The sequence below is a fragment of the Coregonus clupeaformis genome, unplaced genomic scaffold (genome assembly GCF_020615455.1).
Source record: "Coregonus clupeaformis isolate EN_2021a unplaced genomic scaffold, ASM2061545v1 scaf1626, whole genome shotgun sequence".
Taxonomy (NCBI): Eukaryota; Metazoa; Chordata; class Actinopteri; order Salmoniformes; family Salmonidae; genus Coregonus; species Coregonus clupeaformis.
Window position 1 is genome coordinate 24,531 of NW_025535080.1, and position 18,157 is coordinate 42,687.

At 44.2% G+C, this 18,157-nt stretch overlaps 1 protein-coding gene across 1 annotated transcript in view; it reads right to left on the minus strand.

Annotated features, from left to right (window-relative positions):
- Nucleotides 1-201: 201 nt before the first annotated feature.
- LOC121570150 (ras-associating and dilute domain-containing protein) overlaps nt 202-18,157 on the minus strand; it is a gene marked incomplete at its 3' end in the record, with an annotated part of 36,164 nt that continues 18,208 nt past the window's right edge. The window contains exons 5-8 of the mRNA XM_045218523.1: nt 10,488-10,600; nt 6,623-6,811; nt 685-1,326; nt 202-384 (exon numbers count right to left, since the gene is read on the minus strand). Of these exons, the coding sequence (XP_045074458.1) occupies nt 202-384; nt 685-1,326; nt 6,623-6,811; nt 10,488-10,600 (1,127 nt within the window). The remainder of the gene's footprint in view (nt 385-684; nt 1,327-6,622; nt 6,812-10,487; nt 10,601-18,157) is intronic.

The window sequence follows — 18,157 nt, forward strand, 5'->3', positions numbered from 1 at the left end:
CCCTCCTCTCTCTAGGCCCCTCTCTCCCTCTAGCCCCTCCTCTCCCTCCAGGCCCCTCCCTCTCCCTCTGCCCTCTCTCCCTCCAGGCCCCTCCCTCTCCCTCTAGGCCCCTCCCTCTCCCTCTATGCCCCTCCCTCTCCCTCTAGGCCCCTCCCTCTCCCTCCAAACCCCTCCCTCTCCCTCTAGGCCCCTCCCTCTCACCCAGGAGATGGTCTGTATGTGTCGTACTATCTTCAGCAGCAGTTTGCCGAAGCAGCCCGGTGGGAAGGCGGAGGCAGAGTGCTGTATGCAGAGACACAGCAGGTAGGCAGGGGCTAACTTGTGGTCGTCACCGCCCGGCTCGATCAGCGACATGATCCTGCTCACCAGGGCGTCCTCGTGGGCCTGCCGGAATTAAGTACAATGGGATTCAGTTCAGTTTGATTCAGTTCAGTTTGATTTGGTTCAGTTTGATTCGGTTCAGTTTGATTCAGTTCAGTTTGATTCGGTACAGTTTGATTCGGTTCAGTTTGATTCGGTTCAGTTTGATTCAGTTCAGTTTGATTCGGTTCAGTTTGATTCAGTTCAGTTTGATTCAGTTCAGTTGAACTCAATAAACATTGGTGTGACAACACATGACAACAGGATAAACACATTCACTGATTACTCTACAACAACATATATTTACAACATATATTTATTTACCTGTTCAAAGTCTAGCTGTAGCCGTCTCTTCTGGTTCTGTCCCGCCAAGATCGTGTTTCCTACCCCTGCCCCCCCCACCCCCCCGCCTCGGGGTTTCACCAGGTGTGGTTTGAAGCTCCGCCTGGCGGGGGGGCCGGTTTGGGAGGACAACGCCCCCCTGTCCTTTAACAATGAGCCACACATCTTACAGGTCCCTCCCCCCTCCGTCTCCACCCCTCCTCCGTCTCCCCCAGTCTCGTACAGCTGCCCCAGTGTTCGGAGGCGTGCCAGCGTCTGGGAGGGGAGTGGCTTGGCGCCCGTTGGGTCCTTATAAAGGAAGATGTAGTGGGCTCCGAACGACAGCAGGTCGCCATGGCGAAGCTGGGTGGAACGCTCGCACCGGGAGAAGTTGACCAGGACCGTAGCGTGGGGGACGGGCTCCACGGCAACGCAGAAGCGGTCATCCCCGGCGACGACGGCGGCGGCTGCAGAGGGGTTGTTGTTGTCGGGGGTGCTGCCATGGCGACGGGGGGCGGGGACGCGGTGGAGGCGACAGTGGAGGGGCAGGATGTCAGGAGAGGACAGGCAGATGTTGGGACGGGCCGAAGGGGTCTCCTGACCCACAGTGTGCTGCTCTCTGTTCAACAGGTACACAAGGCAGTCCTGGCAAATAGAACACAATATATATTATATACAGTACATTAGGAAAGTATTCAGACCCCTTCCCTTTTTCCACATTTTGTTACGTTACACCCTTATTCTAAAATTGATTGAATATTTTTTTTTACTCATCAATGGTCGTGGTCAAAAGTTTTGAGAATGACACAAATACTATTTTCACAAAGTCTGCTGCCTCAGTTTTGATGATGGCAATTTGCATATCCTCCAGAATGTCATGAAGAGTGATCAGATGAATTTCAATTAATTGCAAAGTCCCTCTGTGCCATGAAAATGAACTTAATCCCAAAAAAACATTTCCACTGCATTTCAGCCCTGCCACAAAAGGACCAGCTGCCATCATGTCAGTGATTCTCTCGTTAACACAGGTGAGAGTGTTGACGAGGACAAGGCTGGAGATCACTCTGTCATGCTGATTGAGTTAGAAGATTTAAAAGGAGGGTGGTGCTTGAAATCATTGTTCTTCCTCTGTTAACCATGCCGTCATCATTGCTTTGCACAAAAAGGGCTTCACAGGCAAGGATATTGCTGCTAGTAAGATTGCACCTAAATCAACCATTTATCGGATCATCAAGAACTCCAAGGAGAGAGGTTCAATTGTTGTGAAGAAGGCATCAGGACGCCCAAGAAAGTCCAGCAAGTGCCAGGACCATCTCCTAAAGTTGATTCAGCTGCGGGATCAGGGCACCACCAGTGCAGAGCTTGCTCAGGAATGGCAGCAGGCAGGTGTGAGTGCATCTGCACGCACAGTGAGGCAAAGACTTTTGGAGGATGGCCTGGTGACAAGAAGGGCAGCAAAGAAGCCACTTCTCTCCAGGAAAAATATCAGGGACAGACTGATATTCTGCAAAAGGTACAGGGATTGGACTGCTGAGGACTGGGGTAAAGTCATTTTCTCTGATGAATCCCCTTTCCGATTGTTTGGGGCATCCGGAAAACACCTTGTCCGGAGAAGACAAGGTGAGCGCTACCATCAGTCCTGTTTCATGCCAACAGTAAAGCATCCTGAGACCATTCATGTGTGGGGTTGCTTCTCAACCAAGGGAGTGGGCTCACTCACAATTTTGCCTAAGAACACATCCATGAATAAAGAATGGTACCAACACATCCTCCGAGAGCAACTTCTCCCAACCATCCAAGAACAGTTTGGTGACGACCAATGCCTTTTCCAGCATGATGGAGCACCTTGCCATAAGGCAAAAGTGATAACTAAGTGGCTCGGGGAACAAAACATCAACATTTTGGGTCCATGGCCAGGAAACTCCCCAGACCTTAATCCCATTGAGAACTTGTGGTCGATCCTCAAGAGGCGTGTGGACAAACAAAAACCCACAAATTCTGACAAACTCCAAGCATTGATTATGCAAGAATGGGCTGCCATCAAACAGGATGGGGCCCAGAAGTTAATTGACAGCATGCCAGGGCGGATTGCAGAGGTCTTGAAAAAGAAGGGTCAACACTGCAAATATTGACTCTTTGCATAAGCTTAATGTAATTGTCAATGAAAGCCTTTGACACTTATGGAATACTTGTAATTATACTTCAGTATACCATAGTAACATCTGACAAATATATCTCATAACACTGAAGCAGCTAACTTTGTGAAGACCAATACTTATGTCATTCTCAAAACTTTTGACCACGACTGTACACACAATACCCCATAATGACAAAGTGAAAACAGGTTTTTAGAAATGTTTGCAAATGTATTACAAATAAAAAACAGAAATATCCTTTGCTATGAGAATCGAAATTGAGCTTAGGTGCATCCTGTTTCCATTGATCATCCTTTAGATGTTTCTACAATTTGATTGGAGTCCACCTGTGGTAAATTCAATTCATTGGACATGATTTGGAAAGGCACACACCTGTCTATATAAGGTCCCACAGGTGACAGTGCATGTCAGAGCAAAGGTCCCCAAGAACACAGTGGCCTCAATCATTCTTAAAAGGAAGAAGTTTGGAACCACCAAGACTCTTCCTAGAGCTGACCGCCTGGCCAAACTGAGCAATTGGGGGAGAAGGTCCTTGGTCAGGGAGGTGACCAAGAACCCGATGGTCACTCTGACAGAGCTCCAGAGTTCCTTTGTGGAGATGGGAGAACCTTCCAGAAGGACAACCACCTCTGCAGCACTCCACCAATCAGGCCTTTATGGTAGAGTGGCCAGACGGAAGCCACTCCTCAGTAAAAGGCACATGACACCCCGCTTGGAGTTTGCCAAAAGGCACCTAAAGGATTCCCAGACCATGAGAAACAAGATTCTCTGGTCTTTAATGAGTCTGACGCGAAGGATATACTGCTTCTCCGAGACCAGGCCCAAATCCCCGTCATTCGCATGAAGAAAAGAAAGAGATGCAGGGGGCAGAGATCAGGTCAGATCAGGGGGCCTTGTGAGATACAGGGGGCAGAGATCAGGTCAGATCAGGGGGCCTTGTGAGATACAGGGGGCAGAGATCAGGTCAGATCAGGGTGTCTTGTGAGATACAGGGGGCAGAGATCAGGTCAGATCAGGGTGCATTGTGAGATACAGGGGGCAGAGATCAGGTCAGATCAGGGGGCCTTGTGAGATACAGGGTGCAGAGATCAGGTCAGATCAGGGGGCCTTGTGAGATACAGGGGGCAGAGATCAGGTCAGATCAGGGTGCCTTGTGAGATACAGGGGGCAGAGATCAGGTCAGATCAGGGTGCCTTGTGAGATACAGGGGGCAGAGATCAGGTCAGACCAGGAGGCATTGTGAGATACAGGGGGCAGAGATCAGGTCAGATCGGGGTGCCTTGTGAGATACAGGGGGCAGAGATCAGGTCAGATCAGGAGGCATTGTGAGATACAGGGGGCAGAGATCAGGTCAGATCAGGGGGCCTTGTGAGATACAGGGGGCAGAGATCAGGTCAGATCAGGGGGCCTTGTGAGATACAGGGGGCAGAGATCAGGTCAGATCAGGGGGCCTTGTGAGATACAGGGGGCAGAGATCAGGTCAGATCAGGGTGCCTTGTGAGATACAGGAGGCAGAGATCAGGTCAGATCACGGGGCCTTGTGAGATACAGGGGGCAGAGATCAGGTCAGATCAGGGTGCCTTGTGAGATACAGGAGGCAGAGATCAGGTCAGATCACGGGGCCTTGTGAGATACAGGGGGCAGAGATCAGGTCAGATCAGGGTGCCTTGTGAGATACAGGAGGCAGAGATCAGGTCAGATCAGGGTGCCTTGTGAGATACAGGGGGCAGAGATCAGGTCAGATCAGGGTGCCTTGTGAGATACAGGGGGCAGAGATCAGGTCAGATAAGGTCAGATCAGGGTGCCTTGTGAGAATTTGTTGGCGAGTGGGTAACCCACCTCTACCATCCGTTCTATTGGCCAACGTGCAATCACTAGAGAATAAACTGGATGAGCTCCGTTCGAGACTATCCTACCAACGGGACATTAAAAACTGTAACTTCTTATGTTTCACCGTGTGGTGGCTGAACGACGACACGGAGAATATACAGTTGGCTGGGTTTTCCGTGCATCGGCAGGACAGAACAGCTAAGTCCGGTAAGACGAGGGGGGGTCTATTTGTCAGTAACAGCTGGTGCACGATGTCTAATATTAAGGTAGTCTCGAGGTATTTTACATTTTACATTACATTTTAGTCATTTAGCAGACGCTCTTATCCAGAGCGACTTACAGGAGCAATTATGGTTAAGTGCCTTGCTCAAGGGCACATCGACAGCTTTTTCACCTAGTCAGCTCGGGGATTAGAACCAGCGACCTTTCGGTTACTGGCACTACGCTCTTAACCACTAAGCTACCTGCCGCCCCTTGTAGAGTACCTCATGTAGATCACACTATCTACCAAGAGAGTTTTCATCTATTTACCACCACAAACCGACGCTGGCACTAAGACCGCACTCAACCAGCTGTATAAGGCCATAAGCACCTTCCAACAGGACAACGACCCTAAACACACAGCTAAAACAACGCAGGAGTGGCTTCGGGAAAAGTCTCTGAATGTCCTTGAGTGGCCCAGCCAGAGCCCAGCAACGCTCCCCATCCAACCTGACAGAGCTTGAGAGAAACTCCACAAATACAGGTGTGCCAAGCTTGTAGCGTCATACCCAAGAAGATTCGAGGCTGTAATCACTGCCAAAGTTTCTTCAACAAAGTACTGAGTAAAGGGTTTTTGCTTTGTCAATATGGGGTATTGTGTGTAGATTGATGAGGAAAAAATACTATTTAATCAATTTTAGAATAAGGCTGTAACGTAACATGTGGAAAAAGTCAAGGGGTCTGAATACTTTCCGAATGCAGTGTATATAAATAAATAACACAATATCTAACAATATACAGCCTATAGAAAGTCCACACCCCCTTGAAATTTTTCAAATTTTGATGCCTTAACATTTTATTTAAAAATATTCTACAGATCTACACAACCTACTCCACATTTTCAAAGTGAAAAGAAGTTACAGACAGGTACCAACTACAGGTAGTGTAGTTGGTACCTGTCTGTCTGTTGTATCATATATCCCTACATGCATCAGTCAGGAAGTGTAGTTGGTACCTGTCTGTTGTATCCTATATCCCAACATGCATCAGTTAGGAAGTGTAGTTGGTACCTGTCTGTCTGTTGTATCCTATATCCCAACATGCATCAGTCAGGAAGTGTAGTTGGTACCTGTCTGTCTGTTGTATCCTATATCCCAACATGCATCAGTCAGGAAGTGTAGTTGGTACCAGTATGTTGTATCCTATATCCCAACATGTATCAGTCAGGAAGTGTAGTTGGTACCTGTCTGTTGTATCCTATATCCCAACATGCATCAGTCAGGAAGTGTAGTTGGTACCTGTCTGTCTGTTGTATCATATATCCCAACATGCATCAGTCAGGAATTGTAGTTGGTACCTGTCTGTTGTATCATATATCCCAACATGCATCAGTCAGGAAGTGTAGTTTGTACCTGTCTGTCTGTTGTATCATATATCCCAACATGCATCAGTCAGGAAGTGTAGTTGGTACCTGTCTGTTGTATCATATATCCCAACATGCATCAGTCAGGAAGTGTAGTTGGTACCTGTCTGTTGTATCATATATCCCAACATGCATCAGTCAGGAAGTGTAGTTGGTACCTGTCTGTTGTATCATATATCCCAACATGCATCAGTCAGGAAGTGTAGTTGGTACCTGTCTGTCTGTTGTATCATATATCCCAACATGTATCAGTCAGGTAGTGTAGTTGGTACCTGTCTGTCTGTTGTATCCTATATCCCAACATGCATCAGTCAGGAAGTGTAGTTGGTACCTGTCTGTTGTATCCCTGCAGCAGCAGCAGGTGAGGGGACTGGTAGAGGGAATGTCTCACCCCTCCTCCCCCAGTTCCTCCCCCCTCTCCCTCCTTCCTCCTTGTCGTGGCCCCCTCCTGACTCCCCCTCGTCCTCAGAGGTCCCGGCAGCGTGGAGTAGTAGCGCTTCGGCTCGTCTGCACCCCCCAACTGGTTAGTACAGGGGATACAGCAGTTTAAATTAGTATCATAATAATAATATATAATAATGCAATAACATTTAAGAATCAAAATCAGACACATTCCGTAATTACGTTCAATATAATAACATTATATAAAAAAAGGTTGTAATAATTCTAATGGATGTACATAACAAAATATAACCCAATATATGACAACATATACACCATGTGCTGCTCCTGGAATGGACCCGGCTAGCTGGATCAGTAGTTATATTAGTTGGAATAGTTATATTAGTTACATTTACATTTGAGGCATTTAGCAGACGCTAAAGCGACTTACAGGAGCAATTAGGGTTAAGTGCTTTGCTCAAGGACACATCAAGAGATTTTTCACCTAGTCGGCTCGGGGATTCGAACCAGCGAGTTACTGGCCCAACGCTCTTAACTGCTAGGCTACTAACTAATAGTGATATTAGTTGGAAAAATTAGGGGTACATTTTTTTGTTATAATATCTCAAGCATAGATTGGTAACTTTTTTTCTTCTAATTTGGCACACAGAAACTAGAGGTCATGAGTAACTTGGCCTATAGGGGGCGCTGTTATAAAACAGCCTCACTTCAACCCTCATATCCGCCGCCCCGTTTGACCTGGAGACTTGAAACTTTGCACGTAGGTGTATTTCCTCATGCTGAACAAATTTACCCCAAAGTTCAGTTTTTCCTCCATTTTGGAAATTCTGGAAAACCTTTGAAAAACGTATTCTCATTAACCATAAGTCCAAATAACACCATCGGTATGTAGGCCCATGGTACATATCTTAACGTAGTTTGATTGGTTAAGAGATGGCTGAGTTATTGATTCAATCAGGAAATCAGATTTTACGTGTCCATTTAAATCCACTCCACAATGGACCATCAACTTGAAACATTTTAGGGTCATCGAAGACATTACCATGATGAACCAGGTTATGTTTTCATTGATTTTTTTTTTTTTAAATAAGGAAACTATTAACAATTTACTTTTATGACTAACACCAATGCTTAAAATAATCGTTAAAAAAATCTTCTGATTGACTAAAAGTCAGATTCACTCCAAATTTGGTCTTTGCACAAAAGTCCCTAAAGAGTTTGAGAAAATAATGTTGACGCATTCACAGATTGCCACATTATACCAGTAGTAGTATTAGCAAATATGCTAATACAGTGGGGGGGAAAAAGTATTTAGTCAGCCACCAATTGTGCAAGTTCTCCCACTTAAAAAGATGAGAGAGGCCTGTAATTTTCATCATAGGTACACGTCAACTATGACAGACAAAATTAGAAAAAAAAATCAAGGAAATCATATTGTAGGATTTTTAATGAATGTATTTGCAAATTATGGTGGAAAATAAGTATTTGGTCAATAACAAAAGTTTCTCAATACTTTGTTATATACCCATTGTTGGCAAAGACACAGGTCAAACGTTTTCTGTAAGTCTTCACAAGGTTTTCACACACTGTTGCTGGTATTTTGGCCCATTCCTCCATGCAGATCTCCTCTAGAGCAGTGATGTTTTGGGGCTGTCGCTGGGCAACATGGACTTTCAACTCCCTCCAAAGATTTTCTATGGGGTTGAGATCTGGAGACTGGCTAGGCCACTCCAGGAACTTGAAATGCTTCTTACGAAGCCACTCCTTCATTGCCCGGGCGGTGTGTTTGGGATCATTGTCATGCTGAAAGACCCAGCCACGTTTCATCTTCAATGCCCTTGCTGATGGAAGGAGGTTTTCACTCAAAATCTCACGATACATGGCCCCATTCATTCTTTCCTTTACACGGATCAGTCATCCTGGTCCCTTTGCAGAAAAACAGCCCCAAAGCATGATGTTTCCACCCCCATGCTTCACAGTAGGTATGGTGTTCTTTGGATGCAACTCAGCATTCTTTGTCCTCCAAACACGACGAGTTGAGTTTTTACCAAAAAAGTTCTATTTTGGTTTCATCTGACCATATGACATTCTCCCAATCCTCTTCTGGATCATCCAAATGCACTCTAGCAAACTTCAGACGGGCCTGGATATGTACTGGCTTAAGCAGGGGGACACGTCTGGCACTGCAGGATTTGAGTCCCTGGCGGCGTAGTGTGTTACTGATGGTAGGCTTTGTTACTTTGGTCCCAGCTCTCTGCAGGTCATTCACTAGGTCCCCCCGTGTGGTTCTGGGATTTTTGCTCACCGTTCTTGTGATCATTTTGACCCCACGGGGTGAGATAATGCGATCGAGGGAGATTATCAGTGGTCTTGTATGTCTTCCATTTCCTAATAATTGCTCCCACAGTTGATTTCTTCAAACCAAGCTGCTTACCTATTGCAGATTCAGTCTTCCCAGCCTGGTGCAGGTCTACAATTTTGTTTCTGGTGTCCTTTGACAGCTCTTTGGTCTTGGCCATAGTGGAGTTTGGAGTGTGACTGTTTGAGGTTATGGACAGGTGTCTTTTATACTGATAACAAGTTCAAACAGGTGCCATTAATACAGGTAACGAGTGGAGGACAGAGGAGCCTCTTAAAGAAGAAGTTACAGGTCTGTGAGAGCCAGAAATCTTGCTTGTTTGTAGGTGACCAAATACTTATTTTCCACCATAATTTGCAAATAAATTCATTAAAAATCCTACAATGTGATTTTCTGGATTTTTTTTTTCTCTATTTGTCTGTCATAGTTGATGTGTACCTATGATGAAAAGTACAGGCCTCTCTCATCTTTTTAAGTGGGAGAACTTGCACAATTGGTGGCTGACTAAATACTTTTTTCCCCCACTGTATGCTACATTTAAAAAGAAATACTTCTAAAACATTCTTCTCATGAACCATAGGACTGACACCAAATTAAATGTATGAACTTAGTTGGAGAAAAGCTAAGAGATTCGTCAAAAGGTGGCTGAGTTATTGACAAATCAAAAAGCAGATTTTACAGTCACATTAGTAATAGTAGTAATAGTTATTATAGTAGTAATAGTCATAATAGTAGTAGTTATAATAGTAGTCATAGTAGTCATAGTTATAATAGTAGCAATAGTTATAATAGTAGTCATAATTATAATAGTAGTAATAGTAGTAATAGTCATAATAGTAGTCATAGTTATAATAGTAGTCATAGTTATAATAGTAGTCATAATTATAATAGTAGTCATAGTTATAATAGTTGTAATAGTTATAATAGTAGTAATAATAGTAGTCATAGTTATAATAGTTATAATAGTAATAATAGTAGTCATAGTTATAATAGTAATAATAGTAATAATAGTAGTCATAGTAGTAATAGTTATAATAGTAGCAATAGTCATAATAGTATTAATAGTAATAATAGTAGTCATAGTTATAATAGTTATAATAGTCAAAATAGTAGTCATAGTTATAATAGTAGTCATAGTTATAATAGTAGTCATAGTTATAATAGTAGTCATAGTTATATCATAGTTATAATAGTAGTCATAGTTATAATAGTAGTCATAGTTATAATAGTAGTCATAATAGTATTAATAGTAATAATAGTAGTCATAGTTATAATAGTTATAATAGTCAAAATAGTAGTCATAGTTATAATAGTAGTCATAGTTATAATAGTAGTCATAGTTATAATAGTAGTAATAGTTATAATAGTAGTAATAGTTATAATAGTAGTCATAGTCATAATAGTTATAATAGTTATAATAGTAGTCATAGTGTACCTGGTTGAGACTGGTCTCACTGAGGGAGCGGCAGAACGTGGTCCCAGGTCGAGGTAGTGTCAGAGTTCCTTTAGCTCGGTTCCTCTGTAGCTTCCTAGCCTGGGCGTTGATATCTAGAGAGGAGAGGAGAGGGTTCAGGTAATAAAGAAGAGAAGGAGAGCTGTGGGTCACCAACACAGACCTGAATCAGGTGGAACAAGCAGACTACAAGAATCAGATAAACCAGATGAATCATGTGAATCAGCTGAATCAGGTGTAACAAGCAGACTAGAAGAATCAGATAAACCAGATGAATCATGCGAATCGAGCGAAGTGAGTGAGTCATGGACATGCACCAACATCCACACAGAGAGACCCACAGCAACCACATAACACAGAGACCCACAGCAACCACATAACACAGATAATCTATGTCAGATGGCTCCTGTGGATGGATGTCCTATACAGAATGTGGTCCTATAGCGGGTGTTGTGGATGGGGTGACATGGCTTAGGTGACGGGGGGACGGGTGGGGGGGTGAGGGGGTTTAGGTGGTCTCCAGCAGTTCCAGGTGGTCTCCATGGGTGATGACAGACAGACAGCCAGGTGACAGACACCCTACCTGTGGCCACGCCCACCTTTAGAGCCGAGGGTGTTGGGCTGTACCACCCGGCCACGCCCACCTTTAGAGCCGGAACGCAGAGGGGAGGAGATGATTCTACCTAGACCAGACCGGACCATTAGGGCTGCGAGGAAGGGGGGTGTTTTGGGTCCTACGGAAGGACAGGGCAGAGAGGGGGGTGTCTCAAAAAAACTAACACCTCCCAGACACTACACATACATGGTACAGTCTGGCATGCACACACGCCACATGCTAAGAACACGCTAAGGAGAACACAGGTCAGGTTAGTTGGAAGAACACACTAAGGGTCTGTGGTGCTGGCGCGTGTACGTGAGAACACGGAATGCTTAACGCATTCCCCCTTTAAGTAGTAAGGTTTGGCAACATTGTTTGGTGAGCACCTTATCTGGTAACTCAGCGGTGAGACACACACACACAGCCTGACAGTATGTACACCAGTGTTGTAGTACTTGAATCCAGGACTCAGACTTGACTCAGACTCAAGTCATGATTTCCTTAACTCGTGACTCGACTCGGACTCGACGATTGGTGACTTTGTTTTCAGAAAGTCTCTCTTCCTTGCATTAGATAGCTACTGTATAAGCAGTCTAGCCATACTTAGCCTTCTAGCCCTACTTAGCTTTATAGCCCTACTTAGCTTTCTAGCATTACTTAGCCCTACTTAACTTTCTAGCATTACTTAGCTTTCTAGCCTTACTTAGCTTTATAGCCCTACTTAGCTTTCTAGCATTACTTAGCTTTCTAGCCTTACTTAGCTTTCTAGCCCTACTTAGCTTTCTAGCATTACTTAGCCCTACTTAGCTTTCTAGCATTACTTAGCTTTATAGCCCTACTTAGCTTTCTAGCATTACTTAGCTTTATAGCCCTACTTAGCTTTCTAGCATTACTTAGCTTTCTAGCCTTACTTAGCTTTCTAGCATTACTTAGCTTTCTAGCCTTACTTAGCTTTCTAGCCCTACTTAGCTTTCTAGCCTTACTTGGCTTTCTAGCATTACTTAGCTTTCTAGCATTACTTAGCTTTCTAGCCTTACTTGGCTTTCTAGCCTTACTTAGATTTCTAGCATTACTTAGCTTTCTAGCCTTATTTAGCTTTCTAGCCCTACTTAGCTTTCTAGCCTTACTTAGCTTTCTAGCCTTACTTAGCTTTCTAGCCATACTTAGCTTTCTCTCGGACTTGGACCCAAAGCTAGAGACTTAGGACTGGACTTGGACTGGACGTTTAGTGACTTGACTACATCACTGGTATACACACGCCCAGCTAGACAGCACCCAGAGCAGAGTCAGGATACAGTATTTCCATGAACACTGTAACATAGAGAGAGGAGGGTTAGGATGGGCGTGATGGAGTGGTTAGTGTTAACGATGACTGAACTGTACCGCTGCGTTACATAGAGAGAGGAGGGTTAGGATGGGCGTGATGGAGTGGTTAGTGTTAACGATGACTGAACTGTACCGCTGCGTTACATAGAGAGAGGAGGGTTAGGATGGGCGTGATGGAGTGGTTAGTGTTAACGATGACTGAACTGTACCGCTGCGTTACATAGAGAGAGGAGGGTTAGGATGGGCGTGATGGAGTGTGTTAGTGTTAACGGTGACTGAACTGTACCGCTGCGTTACATAGAGAGAGGAGGGTTAGGATGGGCGTGATGGAGTGGTTAGTGTTAACGATGACTGAACTGTACCGATGCGTTACATAGAGAGAGGAGGGTTAGGATGGGCGTGATGGAGTGGTTAGTGTTAACGATGACTGAACTGTACTGATGCGTTACATAGAGAGAGGAGGGTTAGGATGGGCGTGATGGAGTGGTTAGTGTTAACGGTGACTGAACTGTACTACTGCGTTACATAGAGAGAGGAGGGTTAGGATGGGCGTGATGGAGTGGTTAGTGTTAACGGTGACTGAACTGTCCTGATGCGTTACATAGAGAGAGGAGGGTTAGGATGGGCGTGATGGAGTGGTTAGTGTTAACGATGACTGAACTGTACCGCTGCGTTACATAGAGAGAGGAGGGTTAGGATGGGCGTGATGGAGTGGTTAGTGTTAACGATGACTGAACTGTACTACTGCGTTACGATGACTGAACTGTCCTGATGCGTTACATAGAGAGAGGAGGGTTAGGATGGGCGTGATGGAGTGGTTAGTGTTAACGATGACTGAACTGTACTGGATGACTGGTTACATAGAGAGAGGAGGGTTAGGATGGGCGTGATGGAGTGGTTAGTGTTAACGATGACTGAACTGTACTGATGCGTTACATAGAGAGAGGAGGGTTAGGATGGGCGTGATGGAGTGGTTAGTGTTAACGATGACTGAACTGTACCGATGCTACATAGAGAGAGGAGGGTTAGGATGGGCGTGATGGAGTGGTTAGTGTTAACGATGACTGAACTGTACCCGTGATGACGTACATAGAGAGAGGAGGGTTAGGATGGGCGTGATGGAGTGGTTAGTGTTAACGATGACTGAACTGTACTGCTGCGTTACATAGAGAGAGGAGGGTTAGGATGGGCGTGATGGAGTGGTTAGTGTTAACGATGACTGAACTGTACCGTGCGTTACATAGAGAGAGGAGGGTTAGGATGGGCGTGATGGAGTGGTTAGTGTTAACGATGACTGAACTGTACCGCTGCGTTACATAGAGAGAGGAGGGTTAGGATGGGCGTGATGGAGTGGTTAGTGTTAACGATGACTGAACTGTACTGATGCGTTACATAGAGAGAGGAGGGTTAGGATGGGCGTGATGGAGTGGTTAGTGTTAACGATGACTGAACTGTACTGATGCGTTACATAGAGAGAGGAGGGTTAGGATGGGCGTGATGGAGTGGTTAGTGTTAACGATGACTGAACTGTACCGCTGCGTTACATAGAGAGAGGAGGGTTAGGATGGGCGTGATGGAGTGGTTAGTGTTAACGATGACTGAACTGTACCGCTGCGTTACATAGAGAGAGGAGGGTTAGGATGGGCGTGATGGAGTGGTTAGTGTTAACGATGACTGAACTGTACCGCATGCGTTACATAGAGAGAGGAGGGTTAGGATGGGCGTGATGGAGTGGTTAGTGTTAACGGTGACTGAACTGTACCGCTGCGTTACATAGAGAGAGGAGGGTTAGGATGGGCGTGATGGAGTGGTTAGTGTTAACGATGACTGAACTGTACTGCTGCGTTACATAGAGAGAGGAGGGTTAGGATGGGCGTGATGGAGTGGTTAGTGTTAACGATGACTGAACTGTACCGCTGCGTTACATAGAGAGAGGAGGGTTAGGATGGGCGTGATGGAGTGTGTTAGTGTTAACGATGACTGAACTGTACTACTGCGTTACATAGAGAGAGGAGGGTTAGGATGGGCGTGATGGAGTGGTTAGTGTTAACGATGACTGAACTGTACCGCTGCGTTACATAGAGAGAGGAGGGTTAGGATGGGCGTGATGGAGTGGTTAGTGTTAACGATGACTGAACTGTACCGCTGCGTTACATAGAGAGAGGAGGGTTAGGATGGGCGTGATGGAGTGGTTAGTGTTAACGATGACTGAACTGTACCGCTGCGTTACATAGAGAGAGGAGGGTTAGGATGGGCGTGATGGAGTGGTTAGTGTTAACGATGACTGAACTGTACCGTTGCGTTACACCACTGTTACGATGACTGAACTGTACCGTTGCGTTACACCACTGTTACGATGACTGAACTGTCCTGATGCGTTACACCACTGTTACGATGACTGAACTGTACCGTTGCGTTACACCACTGTTACGATGACTGAACTGTCCTGATGCGTTACACCACTGTTACGATGACTGAACTGTACTGATGCGTTACATAGAGAGAGGAGGGTTAGGATGGGCGTGATGGAGTGTGTTAGTGTTAACGATGACTGAACTGTACTACTGCGTTACGATGACTGAACTGTCCTGATGCGTTACACCACTGTTGCTGTGTGGCAGTGTGTGTGTTTGTAAATGTTGCAAGTTTAATCTATCTGTGTATTAATTCCATGTAAAAGCCACTGATCAAACGCACACACCCGCTGCTACATTGCAGATGTCCATCCTCTACCATTGATGTATTCTAGACATACTAGTCTCTCTAGACAGACGGGTCACTAGTCTCTCTAGACAGACGGGTCACTAGTCTCTCCAGACAGACGGGTCACTAGTCTCTCCAGACAGACGGGTCACTAGTCTCTCCAGACAGACGGGTCACTAGTCTCTCCAGACAGACGGGTCCACTACTACTACTACTAATGTAGAGTGATAGTGTTGGTATCAGACCACTACTACTTATGTAGAGTGATAGTGTTGGTATCAGACCACTACTACTAATGTAGAGTGATAGTATCAGAACACTACTACTAATGTAGAGTGATAGTGTTGGTATCAGACCACTACTACTAATGTAGAGTGATAGTGTTGGTATCAGACCACTACTACTAATGTAGAGTGATAGTGTTGGTCTCAGACCACTACTACTAATGTAGAGTGATAGTGTTGGTATCAGACAACTACTACTAATGTAGAGTGATAGTGTTGGTATCAGACCACTACTACTAATGTAGAGTGATAGTGTTGGTATCAGACCACTACTACTAATGTAGAGTGATAGTGTTGGTATCAGACCACTACTACTTATGTAGAGTGATAGTGTTGGTATCAGACCACTCCTACTAATGTAGAGTGATAGTGTTGGTATCAGACCACTCCTACTAATGTAGAGTGATAGTGTTGGTATCAGACCACTCCTACTAATGTAGAGTGATAGTGTTGGTATCAGACCACTACTACTAATGTAGAGTGATAGTGTTGGTATCAGACCACTACTGCTAATGTAGAGTGATAGTGTTGGTATCAGACCACTACTACTAATGTAGAGTGATAGTGTTGGTATCAGACCACTACTACTAATGTAGAGTGATAGTATCAGACCACTACTACTAATGTAGAGTGATAGTGTTGGTATCAGACCACTTCTACTAATGTAGAGTGATAGTATCAGACCACTACTACTAATGTAGAGTGATAGTGTTGGTATCAGACCACTACTACTAATGTAGAGTGATAGTATCAGACCATTACTACTAATGTAGAGTGATAGTGTTGGTATCAGACCACTACTACTAATGTAGAGTGATAGTGTTGGTATCAGAACACTACTACTAATGTAGAGTGATAGTGTTGGTATCAGACCACTCCTACTAATGTTTAGAGTGATGGTATCAGACCACTACTACTAATGTAGAGTGAAAGTGTTGGTATCAGAGTATCAGACCACTACTACTAATGTAGAGTGATAGTGTTGGTATCAGACCACTACTACTAATGTAGAGTGATAGTGTTGGTATCAGACCACTACTACTAATGTAGAGTGATAGTGTTGGTCTCAGACCACTACTACTAATGTAGAGTGATAGTGTTGGTATCAGACCACTACTACTAATGTAGAGTGATAGTGTTGGTATCAGACCACTACTGCTAATGTAGAGTGATAGTGTTGGTATCAGACCACTACTACTAATGTAGAGTGATAGTGTTGGTATCAGACCACTACTACTAATGTAGAGTGATAGTGTTGGTATCAGACCACTACTACTAATGTAGAGTGATAGTGTTGATATCAGACCACTACTACTAATGTAGAGTGATAGTGTTGGTATCAGACCACTACTACTAATGTAGAGTGATAGTGTTGGTATCAGACCAATCCTACTAATGTAGAGTGATAGTGTTGGTATCAGACCACTACTACTAATGTAGAGTGATAGTATCAGACCACTACTACTAATGTAGAGTGATAGTGTTGGTATCAGACCACTACTACTAATGTAGAGTGATAGTGTTGGTATCAGACCACTACTACTAATGTAGAGTGATAGTGTTGGTATCAGACCACTACTACTAATGTAGAGTGATAGTGTTGGTATCAGACCACTACTACTAATGTAGAGTGATAGTGTTGGTATCAGACCACTACTACTAATGTAGAGTGATAGTGTTGGTATCAGACCACTACTACTAATGTAGAGTGATAGTGTTGGTATCAGACCACTACTACTAATGTAGAGTGATAGTGTTGGTATCAGACCACTACTACTAATGTAGAGTGATAGTGTTGGTATCAGACCACTACTACTAATGTAGAGTGATAGTGTTGGTATCAGACCACTACTACTAATGTAGAGTGATAGTGTTGGTATCAGACCACTACTACTAATGTAGAGTGATAGTGTTGGTATCAGACCACTACTACTAATGTAGAGTGATAGTGTTGGTATCAGACCACTACTACTAATGTAGAGTGATAGTGTTGGTATCAGACCACTACTACTAATGTAGAGTGATAGTGTTGGTATCAGACCACTACTACTAATGTAGAGTGATAGTGTTGGTATCAGACCACTACTACTAATGTAGAGTGATAGTGTTGGTATCAGACCACTACTACTAATGTAGAGTGATAGTGTTGGTATCAGACCACTACTACTAATGTAGAGTGATAGTGTTGGTATCAGACCACTACTACTAATGTAGAGTGATAGTGTTGGTATCAGTATCAGACCACTACTACTAATGTAGAGTGATAGTGTTGGTATCAGACCACTACTACTAATGTAGAGTGATAGTGTTGGTATCAGACCACTACTACTAATGTAGAGTGATAGTGTTGGTATCAGACCACTACTACTAATGTAGAGTGATAGTGTTGGTATCAGACCACTACTACTAATGTAGAGTGATAGTGTTGGTATCAGACCACTACTACTAATGTAGAGTGATAGTGTTGGTATCAGACCACTACTACTAATGTAGAGTGATAGTGTTGGTATCAGACCACTACTACTAATGTAGAGTGATAGTGTTGGTATCAGACCACTACTACTAATGTAGAGTGATAGTGTTGGTATCAGACCACTACTACTAATGTAGAGTGATAGTGTTGGTATCAGACCACTACTACTAATGTAGAGTGATAGTGTTGGTATCAGACCACTACTACTAATGTAGAGTGATAGTATCAGACCACTACTACTAATGTAGAGTGATAGTGTTGGTATCAG